Raw genomic sequence first — 12510 nt, 5'->3', positions numbered from 1 at the left:
TCTAATCATGATTTTCTTATTAGGGTTCCCGAGTAAACGCAGAAGAGGAGGAGTATAGCTACTGTGACTAAATTGACCGTGCTGGATCCATCTATACGGTCCGATTCGATCAAAACAACTTGCATCATAAAGATTTAAGCGGGGCATGAGTGAAACCGATTACTGGATCAGATCACCCAACCAAAACCGTGCCCTTGTCATTTAAAAAGAAACAAACCAACGCACGAGCCACACTCGCATCCTGCCAAATGAGTCAATGACCCTCAGAACCCGTATTACGAAACGTCAAATTGGGGGGGGTGGCTTGTTGTTATTTTACGAACAGAGCGTGGGGCTTTTCGGTATATTGAAACCACATGACCAACGTGGGTATTGCTCGTGGAGCCCACATGCATGGATGACGTCATCGATTCCCCCCTCTTAACAAAATACTTGCCGTTTGCTTGCTTCTAACGGAAGCCACACGCGCACTCACACACACAGGGAGAAGGAAAGGGCGAGCGAGGGCGTTTTTGAAAGGGCGGGCTCCACCGTACCCATTCAACTCTCTCTCTCTCTCTCTCTCTCGCGGGAGTCTCCCCTGTTCTCTTTGAATCATCATCATCATTTGTGTGTGTATAATGATCACGATGCATCTCTGCTCTGATTCTCTTAGTCTCTACCCGAATTTAGATCGTTTAGTTTTGAGAGGAGAAGCTGTTTCCCGGGATGCGTGTTTAGTTTGATGCGCTTTCCATCCTTGTAATATCTACTGCTCCTTTTTTCTCTTCGCTCGAGTTTTTTGATCGATAACACCAAGAATGGAAGGGTTGCAGGCGGAGGGATTAGACGCGGTGATCAAGATGGAAAGCGTAACGGACGCAGACCCCGCCCTCCCCTATTGCCGCAACTCGCTTTTCCGAAATTTGCCGCGGTATTGGTTTCATATATGTGTGTGTTTCTTCTTCTAAATCTAACTTTTGATGGTAAGAAACAGTAATTGGTTTGGTTAGTTTTTTATTTCTTGGTTTCTTGTTCGTTGGTAGCAACGGTAGTTTTTTTTTTTCATTCTGCGTTGTGTTTCCGTGATGAAACAGCTTAAATTTGATCTTTTTTTACATGCTGGAAATTTCGTTCTATTGATTTTAGTTGTAGGGGAGTTGGAATCATTAAGATTAACAGATGAAAGAACCCGAAAAGGGAGACGTGTGATATAAGAATTGTTGTGTCTCTTCATTTTTTTTAGCATTTGCTTTAATGGGGATGTGAGTTCTGTCAGGAGTGAAGCTGTGAAAGTGCTCTTGTACCGATTTGACATGTATAAGAACATAGCCAAGCTTGTTTCTTTCATGATTGGTCCCATTTGTAGAAGGTTAAGAGTGTGCCTTGGAGTAATGAAGTTGGAAAATGTAGCGGGGAGTACCTGGAGAACACCACATAGGAAGCATGACAATCATGGGTTTTGTAGGAGAAAAATCAAGCCACTAATGTGGAAGGTTTCTTTCATCTAGAGATGGATAGAAATAGAACGATGCAGACGGTATATATAAGTATCCGCTGCTTCTATGCATAATTGGAGTAATAAGTGTGGCACCTATAGCAAAAGCTGAAATTAGCAGCATGTTAGTGCCTTAATGGATAATGCTAGTCGTGCAAATATAGAACTTATATGCTTTTGTATAGGAAAATGCCGTCATCTCAGGTGTGTTTGGTTTGCTACTTGCCTGAGCATACATTTCGAATGGACTATGCCAACAATGAGCTCACTGGCTGCATATAGTTCATAATTGATTGGAATTTGTACTGTTGAATCGATATTTTAAAGGCAAAGGCGTGAGATATATGGACAAGATACAGAAGTATTGATGTGAATCTTATGGGGAAAGTTTTTTGCTCCAGTTAATTCAATAGCTTACTGTTTGTAGCCCCGTGTAATGTGTAGATAAATTCATGCCTGTGATTCCATTTCTGCTTCTAATTTTTGTTGGTTTTTCTTTTTCACTCTTATGATGTTTAATTTTTTATGTGATCTTGCATGTTTATCATTGTAATGTTGATGGAGTCTGAGTTTCTCAGCTTATTTGTCATATTTTTTTAATGTAAACAATAAAAGGTCTTGCGCATCCGCTTGCTAAATGTTTCTTCAATTTATCATCTGTAGGAGGACCAGGGGTCCTACTAGGAGGTCTTCAAAAGGAGGCTGGACAGAGGAGGATGTGAGTAGTTGAAACCCTGTTACTGTTAAAACTTTGCTGTATGTCATACAATTTGTTTTGCTGGTTTGGAACAGGACAAGATTTTGACAAGAGCTGTCCAAATATACAAAGGAAAGAACTGGAAGAAAATAGGTTTGTGGAGTGCCCATTGTCATGACTACTTTCCATTGAATTGCTTAAGATTTCTGAGAGAAAATTTCTTCTCGACTTTTTTTATTTTGTGAGAACAAAATTTGAGATGCGTGCATGACAAAAAGAAACAATTAAATATAGAACTATGTTTCCCTTTTAATGCTATCCGTAGCTGTAGGACAACAGCTTCAAATGTTTAATGAAGAACATGTGATTACTGATGTTTGAGTGCGACAGGAGAAGAATGAATCTGAAATTGTTCTAGTGGTTCCTTAGTCCCCATTTATTTCATTCCCGTGGAAGGGAAAATCCTTTCATGGGAAAGGGCACAACTTTTTTAAAAGTTCTGCCAGCATGGCTTTCCCATGGGTGGAGATGTGAAGGAATTTTGACATGAAAGGGCTCTGGAGGTGGGGAAACACTGGGTCCTGCTTGGGCCAGCATGGATTTTTCACTTGTATTATTTGGTTGTTTGTTTCAACCATGATGGGATGAGATTTCCAGTGTGGCACTTTCTCTTGACACTTGCCTGAAACAAGCAGGCCCTTAGCATCTTGCCTCATTGGAAAAGTGTTTTTGTGGCTAGTGATGTTGTCTCAATTCTATACAGCAAACCCAGAAAGGTGTTCCTCAAAAAACATTATTTTTTTGTTGTTAACACTGAAAATTGCTTTTAACATGTGCTTGCTGATTGTTCGAGGAAAGGAAAGTAAATCTGTTGATTCTGTTCTATGGATCTCAGGGTCCATTTGAAACTTAAGAAACTAAACAATGATCTGTGGAATGACTGTGGTGGTATTTTAGGGGGAAAAGGGAAATCAAAAGCTTTTCTTGATGAAATTAAAGTTAGGTGCGACCCTGTTTACATTGCTAGAATTGCTATATAGTATATACTTTTCTCTAATTTCTGTGCTGTGGCATTTTCTTGATGGCCATGGATGCATTCTTATTGAAGAATACAACTTGGATCTCTTTCTTCTGAAATATAGATAGTATTTGCAGGTCTATTGCACTTCATGCTTTTTAAGCAACAAGTCTTTCTTTTTTTGTTATTTTTAGATTTTTGTATGAGCCTAAGGCTGTGTATTAGCCGGTTTTACAAGAAATATGTTTTGTTTTATATATTTGTATCTTATTTCTATGATTAGGGTGGTTTATGGCATGAATTCTACAAACTACTTATATTCTACGCTAGAAATGGTATGAAATTTTTTGACATTTAGGGCGTGTTTGACTGTGGAGATAAAGTTATCACTGGAGAAAACTTTGTCCAGAGGAAATTCTGCTCCTCAAAAGACGGGAAAAAATCTCCCGCCAACGCAAAAAGTGAGGAGGCTTTTCTTCCCTGTTTGATAAGGTGTGTGGGCCCCACACAAAAACCAAAAGTTTCTCCCTTGGGGAGAAACTTTTGGCTCCATCAAACACCCTCTTAATTTTGATGATGTAACTTTTACGAGATCAATTCAAGAAAATGTGTCGTGGTGTATGTTGTTTGCTGATGATATTGTTTTGATTGATGAGTCTAGAGCTGGGGTCAATGCTAAGTTAGAATTATGGAGACAGACATTGGAAGCAAGAGGTTTTAAGTTGAGTAAGAGTAAGACAGAATATATGGAATGTCGGTTTAGTAAGCAACAAAGTAGTGATGGGAGTGTAGTGAAGCTTGGTGAGCAAGAAATACCGGTGGATGATTGTTTCAAATATTTGGGATCTATCATTCAAAAGTATGGAGAAATTGATGGAGATGTAAATCATAGGATAAAGGTTGGGTGGATGAAATGGAAAAGTGCAACTGGAGTGTTGTGCGATCGTAGAATGCCATTGCGGTTGAAGGGAAGGTTTTATAGGATGACTATTAGGCCCGCTTTACTATATGGTACGGAATGTTGGGCTGCCAAGAGACATCATATTCAAAAAATGAGTGTAGCTGAGATGCGTATGCTTAGATGGATGTGGGGAAATACAATAAAAGATAAGATTCAGAACGAGGAGATACGTAAGAAGGTAGGCATTGCACCCATTGAAAATAAGATGAGAGAGAATCGTTTACAATGGTTTGGACATATTCGGCGAAGGCCTAATGATGCTCCAGTTAGAAGGATGGAGAAATGGGAAAATATATTAGTTAAAAGAGGTCGGGGTAGGCCTAGGAAGACATGGATGGAGACGATAGGAAAGGATATGAATGCTTTGAACCTCACCGAGGACATGGCATTGGATAGAAATGATTGGAGGAGAAGGATTCATGTGGAAGACCCAGAATGATTTTCTTTTTTGGTTCATATCGCCGACCCCAATTGGTTTGGGATGAAGGCGTAGTTGTTGTTGTTGTTGTTTGTTGTTTTTCTCGTTTGACCATGTTGTGACTTTTCTTCAAAAAAATTGAAACGAATGACTTCTGGACAATAATAAAATCTATACTGGTATTTGTGACTCATCTGAATTCCAGCTTCCTATTTGTTGCTTGATTGATAGCATTGGTAATCATATATTACAAGTGGGAAAAATTAAGATCAAATTTCATTGCTTGTACAGTAGGACATAGATGCATATCAAATGGGTTATAGAATTCTGAACAGTGGATAGCTTCAAGCAAACAGAAGCTTCTGCCTCGAGAGCTATCTTCTATTTCTTCATGATTTACTTTGTGTGCATATGGACTAATAATCTAACATCTCCTCTATTCCAATGATGTTCTTGTAGGAGATTTGCCTTGTCATCAAGTTTATGATGCTTATAAAACACATCATTCTGCTGGCATGTATCAGTGTTATTTTATTTCTCACAGTTAAGTTATCTTCTCTAACCATGTTTCTCATGGCTTAATCTCTTTCAGCTGAGTGCTTCCCAGGTCGAACAGATGTTCAGTGCTTGCATCGTTGGCAGAAAGTTCTTAATCCTGATCTTGTTAAGGGACCTTGGACCAAGAAGGTTCTAGCTCGATTTTCTTGAATGCTTCTCCTTTTACAACCAAATACTGCAAATCTGGATAGAATTTATCATTTTTGTTTATATTTGGCTTTCAGGAAGATGATTGTATCATTCAACTGGTTGAGAAATATGGGTCAAAGAAGTGGTCCTTTATAGCAAAATCACTGCCAGGACGAATTGGAAAGCAATGCCGAGAAAGGCAAGTCACCTTATTTGTTGAACTGGTACCAGATGTTTTCATTCTCAAATGTATCCTTGACTCTCTCTCTCTCTCTCATCCATTTCTTTTACAGTTTATGCACCTCCTTATTTGAGAAGTTTCATGCTTCATTCAGTTATGTTGCAGTTTTTTATCTGTATATTTGATATAACATTATCATTTTATATTAAGCATTGCGTCAATCCATCTAATACTTAATTTTAAAGTGCCATGTAGCTTATTTTTGTGTATCTTATTAATTACCTGCTCTTTGCGTTTGTGGTCCTTCCTTTTTTCTGCGTCAGGTGGCATAACCATTTGAACCCTAATATCAAAAAAGATGCTTGGACAAAGGAGGAGGAGTTGACACTTATTCGTGCCCATGAAATATATGGTAGCAAGTGGGCAGAGATTGCAAAATTTATACCTGGCAGGTATCATTTGAAAGAAAATAAGTTCTGACATAAAGTTGGTTCCAGATTTATATCTTCACCAAGCTCTTGTAAACACACAAGAAATCCACTCAAATTTTCAAAATGCACTACTATATTATGGAAAAAGCCTTGGAATATTTGCTTTGCATCATTGACTTTCTACATGTTGTTTTTGTCTAAGATACAACTGTCTCACTCACTAAAAAATTCCTGGGAGTATTGAGCTACCATAAATAAAAAATTATCATCTGAGCAAAATTGGATGTCACGTTTGGTAGTAAATTAAACATTGAACATACAGATAATGAGGTTCTAAACCTTTTTTTCCAAATTTGTAAGTTCATTTGGGCATTTAGTCCTTTTTGAGAAAGGTCATGCATCCGAAAGGCATTTAGTTTTCTTTCATGTGCATTATGATATGTCCATTTTATGGATTAGCTGTTCCATGGATGTGGTGAATTGGAGATGCTTGGTTATTTTCTGAATCAAGCATAGAAGAGGGTTGACATGTAATATTAGGGATAAAATCTGAAGTAGCATGATGTTTCTATCTAAACAGGTCAGATAACTCAATAAAAAATCATTGGAACTGCTCTATAAAGAAAAAGCTTGACTCATATTTGTCTTCTGGTCTTCTGCGAAAGCTGCCTGAGACGTCTCCTCAATTACCTGAATTATCTGGTTCTGTCAAAGAAGAACATGGTGGAGCTGAAGAAATGTCAAGACAAAGGAGCCAGAGTTCTTTACTTGGCTATTCACAATATTTAGATCTAAACAGCAAATGTGAAACAGATTCCATCAGTGTTATTCCTGAAATTGCAAGTGTCATTAAGCAGCACTCTGTTTTTGAGTCTGATCGAACAGAAAAATATACCTTGGAATCATCTATAGTGACGAAATACCGTGTGAATGCTGTTGCAAATGCTTCTTTTGATGTGAAAAAATTTTATGGCACCGTCCTGGATGAGCCACAGATGCATATATCCTTATCTTCTGTTGATGGCATTTCAAAACCCACAGCTGTGAAAGCTGACTTTAGAAGCTCAAGAGATTCTTTTAGTACTGCATGTTCAGAATATTCCCATCATGCAAATATGTCTGAACTCTGTGGATCTACCTCAAAGGAGGATTCTTTGCACTTGAAATTACACACAAAGAGATGTGATAGCCAGAGTGGGCACTCTTCCAGATCTCCTTGTAAATATGATTTTTTGCACACTGCATCTCCATGTGACCATGGTCAACATTCTTTAGAGCAACCTGTTGGCAGTAATAAATGTGATAATGCTTTTCGAAGGAAGATTTCTGACTCTCTTTTCATTGAATTTGGATTGTCTAAGAAAATGAATAAGGATGGATTGTCGAGGAATCATTTGGTCTTCCAAGATACTATGTCTGATGGCATAGATTTCAGTGCTTGCTCAATCTCAAATTCTGGTATATCTGAAGAAAATGGGGTGGTTTTTCATCAAAATGGTGTTCAAAGCATCCCACTTCACTCACGGAATGTTAACTTTGGTCCACTCTGTTATGAACCACTTAAACTAACATATGAGGATGTTATTAAGATTGCACTTGGTGATAAAGGCAATGTTCAGTCAGATCACACTCCAGTTTATGCTCAAGAGAGGATGCACTGCGCTCGTTACTCAACTCCTGACAATTACTCGACTGGTATTCCTTTGAATGGGATGCACATTGAATCTTTTCTAAAGACAGCAGCTGAGAGCTTTTCAAATACTCCATCTATTCTAAGAAAAAGACCAATCAGAAGATCCAAACTGTCGCCATCTTTCACCTCAAGTGAAGTTTCTCTTTCTAAAGAACAGGTAGGTGATTTATGTTCTCAAGGAGGGTGTGGTAGTCATGATCAAGAATCAAGGTCTGCAGTGTCAAGTTTATGTGAGAATATGGATCATGAATGTGCGAGTAGTGCAGGGACCAGACATGGAAAACGTCTTTTTGTTTCTCCTCAATACTCTCTGAAACTGAGGCATATTGATACAAAATGTGTTGAGAAGAAACTGGAGTATCTTTTTGATGCAGAGGCGCTGAATGATGCCAGCCCTAGATGCAGTAGTACTAATAGTGAAAGCAATTCTTCTGATAATCATCTTTATTTGAGTAACAAATCCATTGTTCCCGACAAGGTGAATGTACCACTGGATAAATGTGAAGATTTATGCAGAGAGCTTTTGCTGAGCCACTGTGGACAGAAACAAGCAATTAGACATCCATTGCTGTGAGTAAACTCTTATTTTCAAATGATTGTCTGGTTCTGTAGGAGTTTGTGCTTATCAGCATTTAGCATAGAATCAATTGATTCCAATAATATCAATAGCTATTTTGTAGAAGCAATGAGCAATACTTCTTTTCTTTCTTGACCTTTTTTAGTTCATGAACTGAATTGATTTGTCGCATGCATTAGCATTTTTTTATAAACAGTTAGGGGTAATCTTATTCTCTTGTCTAAGATTTCTTTAGTTCTTACTCCGTACTTCGAGCTCAATTCAAAGACTGAATCTAGGTGAGGTCATGTTATACTAATCAACCATTTAACCATGTCAGAAGAAAGGTGATGCAAAATGAAGCCTTTATATTTTGACCAGATGCATCATCCACCAGCTTATATATGATATTCAGGTTTCTTTTTTGGTCAAGGAAAAAGGATCTTGAAGTTCACTGCAACTATGATACTGTTTATAGATGATGAGTTTGACTTCTTTTGTAGATTGTTCATCATGCACCACCACTGCCTCACCAAAATCCAAGTCCTATATGCATTTTTTTTTCACAGGATAATTGATGTAATGATATATCTTAGGGTAAAGGGTGTTTGGCATTTCCTTGTCTTTTCTTTTGATTGTGATTAGGGGTGTCAACGGGTTGGATCTGGTTCAGATTCAGGTGTCCTAACCTGGATCTGTTTTGAGGTGCGGGTATCGGGTCCGGACCTGGATCTTATTGGGTCTGCTATAAGAAAAACCATACCCGAACCTTATAAGGATTACATGAACCAGATCCAGTCCATACCTGGTAAAATAATATTAATTTATCTTTTTATATTGAAAAATCACGGGTCTTGATCGCAACTGGGGCTGGACCTGGGTCTAGTATGAAATTTTACAAACCATACCCACATTCATATACTAATCAGACCCTTTGGATCCGTCCTTATTTCTAATTGGACCTCCTTTTTTCAGCACTAAACCCTGACCTTATAGGGTACCATATGGGTCGGGTCAGGCCCAATCCAATCCGTTGACACCCCTAATTGTGATGCGGGGGGATGGGTGGGGAGGGACTGTCAAAATGTGTTGTTGTGCACCAAAAGCTTCCGAATGTCCACCTTTTGGTCATTGTATTTGCATTATTTCAAAAACAAATTTTGAATTTCTAGGCTAGCACTATACTCAAGCCAAATGCACGCATAAGAAAGTAGTTGCGATTCATACCATCCTAGGGTGGCATAAGATGGAATATTTAAACCACCATCGATGCCACCTATAGGTGGCATTTTTGCAATGTTTGATACGTGAGATGTGGCACCTATAGGCAGCATGTACGTAATGGTGTATAAACTATAAAGGGTCCATTAGCCGAGGACCCTAACTAAATTTACTTATGCATAATGGTGCAATGTAATGCAACACCCGATAGAGTGGCATATGTGTAATTTTGGACCAATATCAACACCGCCTGTGGATGGCACTTTTGTAATATTTGATACATGAGAGATGCCACCTATATGCATTATATTTTTAATTTAACGTAAGAAAAGGTCCATTAACATAAGGAGCCTAACTGAATCTACTATATATATGGGTGCAAATATGCAATCTGATGTCATATCATAACTGAGTTTCATGGAGTTTTCTCTCATTCTCAACATGGTGTTTTCTCCTTCTTCCTTCCTCCTTCCTCCTCTAATCAAGTTCTTTAGACTATAGTCACTTAAGGTAATTTCTCGGTGAGGGTTTTACTCAGAGAGATTTTCAATAAGTGGTTTTTTCTCAAGAAAACCTCAAGAATTTTTAAAAAATTTAAAATATAAAAATAATAAGAAAGATAAGAAAATAATAGGTTTTGTATCACTTTTCTTGGAAAAATATAAGAAAATAAGTTTGAACAGTTTTTTTAAAAAGAAACAAAAATACAAAAATTGGGCTTAAAATATATAAAAATAAGAACTATGTGAAAAATATCACAAAATATTGTGATAATATCATGATATTATCACAATATTTTTATTTTTGGTAATATTTTGAAAATATCGCAATATCTTGCCGATATTATCGGCTGGCCTGAAATTGCCGATATTAACACAATATTTTCAAAATATCAGCGATATCATTGGCACTGCTTTAGACCATCTCCCTGGCAGCGTACACTTCTTGCCTCTAGGATTTATCCACCTTAAGGAGAAGAACCTTTCCACAATATGCAGATTCAGTTTTAATTCCTTTGCTTTAGACCATCTCCCTGGCAGCGTACACTTCTTGCCTCTAGGATTTATCCACCTTAAGGAGAAGAACCTTTCCACAATATGCAGATTCAGTTTTAATTCCTTTGTTTTTGAACAGTAATTTTAGCTGAAGCACAGAAGAAAGAAAATGACAACAGAAATATTCCAATCGACAACTGTGTTGGGTTTTATGCATGGAGACCAGAACTAGTAATTATGTATGTTGGAGATTAATTCTACAGAATGGGTAAAAGAACATAGAATTTGCTATTTGCTGTAGTATCTACCAGTGAATCAAGAATAAGAAACCAGAACTGGGAACTGCAAGTCGATCCGACATGGAACGTTTCTGAGTGCACTTGAATTAATATCAAGCTATTTGGAAAACATGATTAGGAGAGAAACATGTTGGATCAAAAGATTTCGTCTGTTTAGTCCTTAATGCGAATTATCGTTCCGTTTCCATTCTCAAATAAGGCATTGTTGTGCATGATTCCAAATCAATGAGCAGTTGGAAACTTGCAACCCTTTCTGCCCTGCGTCTAATGCAAATTCTGTTGCAGTTAAAAAATTAAGCTTATATAAAGTTTTTAATCAGGTTCTTTGACAGCATAATAATAACTGCTTCAGACAACCCGTAAAAATAGGGAGCTCTGTGTGTGTGTGGTGCAGCACACCAGCACATCTCTAGTGTGTCTTTTGGGTTTTAACTGTTGCTTGCATTCTGATGCTGCAGCTGGATGTTTTAGATGGTACAGTCATTCTGTTGCAGAGAAAAACCTTGCTTGTCATATGTATTGAGGATTCAGATGTAACTTCATGCATGAGATGAGATAATCTTTTTTCATTTTTAATGCATTCCTTAGTACGTTTGATGTGGTTTGCTAGACCCTATGTGGAATTAGATGGGCGTTATTACAAGTGGGTCTCATACTGGAGTGTGAATCACAGCCAACCGGCGTAATTCATCAAGGGGTTTTCTTGTGCTAATTGGTGATTGGCTTTTGACTGAATTCCTCTACTCTGAAAAAGTATATAGTGAGTTCTGGCTGAGTTGGCTAGTCCATGTGTCAATTACTATGACTGCTGCAAGTTTGCTCAACAGATTGCACTACCTTTTAACGAATTTAGTATGTGAAATTTATTATTCACCCTTGGGATTTTATGGCTGGCATTTTTCTCACATCCTTAATATCATACAAGTTACATGTTTGCATTTTTCCTGAATGCAGAGACAGCTACAAATTGTATTTTTCCTGAATGTAGAGCCAGCCGCAAATTGTATTTTTCCTGCATGCAGAGCCAGCTACAACCCCAGATGCTATACCTTTTATCATGTGAAGTTGATCTTGTCTCAATTCATGGTTCTCCAAATGCTAGCAAGCTGAAAGTATACTTCTCTTTTATGTCTGTTATCCTCTCGAGAACTCACGCATGTATGCACACTTGAATACTCATAAAGGCACTAAATAAATAATTTTTTCCTATTAACCTGTACTTCTTGCAGGTTTTATCGCCCAATCAATCAATCATAGCATGTTTCCTTTGTTGTTCACAAGAAAACCGGGTTGGGTCCAGAATGAAAATAGAGGGAAAGGAGCAGGTCTGGTCTGGTTATTTGGACCCTGGGGTTAGAATAGAGAGGAGTGGGTTAGGGAGAAGATGGGGGAACATATCCCAACAAGGATTCAGTTGAGACTCAAGGGGAGCGAGAGAGTTCGGCGGGGAAAGAAGAGAGGATAGGCATAGGAATAAAGAGAGGGATGGGATTCAAGCCACTTAGAAAACTTGGGCTCCAATGTAAGCCCCTACCTGAAAATTGGTATAGGCTAACTTGATCCCCAAGTCATTCTTATCCATTAGACCCAATCCAATCCAAACCCATATTGATAATGGGTCAGATTCAGATCCTAGTTACTATCTTATTTAGACCCAAACCACAAATACGCTGCTCCTTTCCGGAGTTACTTCTTTTTGGATAGTCTAAGGGAAAAACACCCCCCTCCCCCTCTCCGAGGTGTACAACCAGCTTCGTCCTTGCGTCAAGAGATGCCTTACTGTGGGTTTCAAACTTGTCACGTTAGCCCTTGTGGTTGTGGGCTACCCCTACTATTTCTAGTCTGCTCTAATCCTAGTTTTCCAGGCTTGACCGCA

The 12510-nt window shown here is 38.2% G+C and overlaps 1 protein-coding gene across 1 annotated transcript; it reads left to right on the top strand.

The window, feature by feature from the left end:
• Positions 1 to 793: 793 nt before the first annotated feature.
• Positions 794 to 11844, top strand: LOC149813260 (uncharacterized). Its single transcript, XM_089991092.1, has 8 exons — positions 794 to 913; positions 2141 to 2195; positions 2270 to 2336; positions 5164 to 5258; positions 5354 to 5457; positions 5763 to 5891; positions 6451 to 8133; positions 11589 to 11844. The coding sequence occupies exons 1-8, from the start codon at positions 801 to 803 to the stop codon at positions 11614 to 11616; spliced, it is 2274 nt and encodes a 757-aa protein (XP_089847218.1). The 5' UTR covers positions 794 to 800; the 3' UTR covers positions 11617 to 11844.
• The last annotated feature ends 666 nt before the right edge of the window (positions 11845 to 12510 follow it).

This window comes from Nuphar pumila, chromosome 16, assembly GCF_984573655.1.
Source record: "Nuphar pumila chromosome 16, dmNupPumi1.hap1.1, whole genome shotgun sequence".
NCBI lineage: Eukaryota > Viridiplantae > Streptophyta > Magnoliopsida > Nymphaeales > Nymphaeaceae > Nuphar > Nuphar pumila.
Note: the sequence above shows the minus strand (reverse complement) of the source record. Positions and strands in the feature narration are given on the sequence as shown.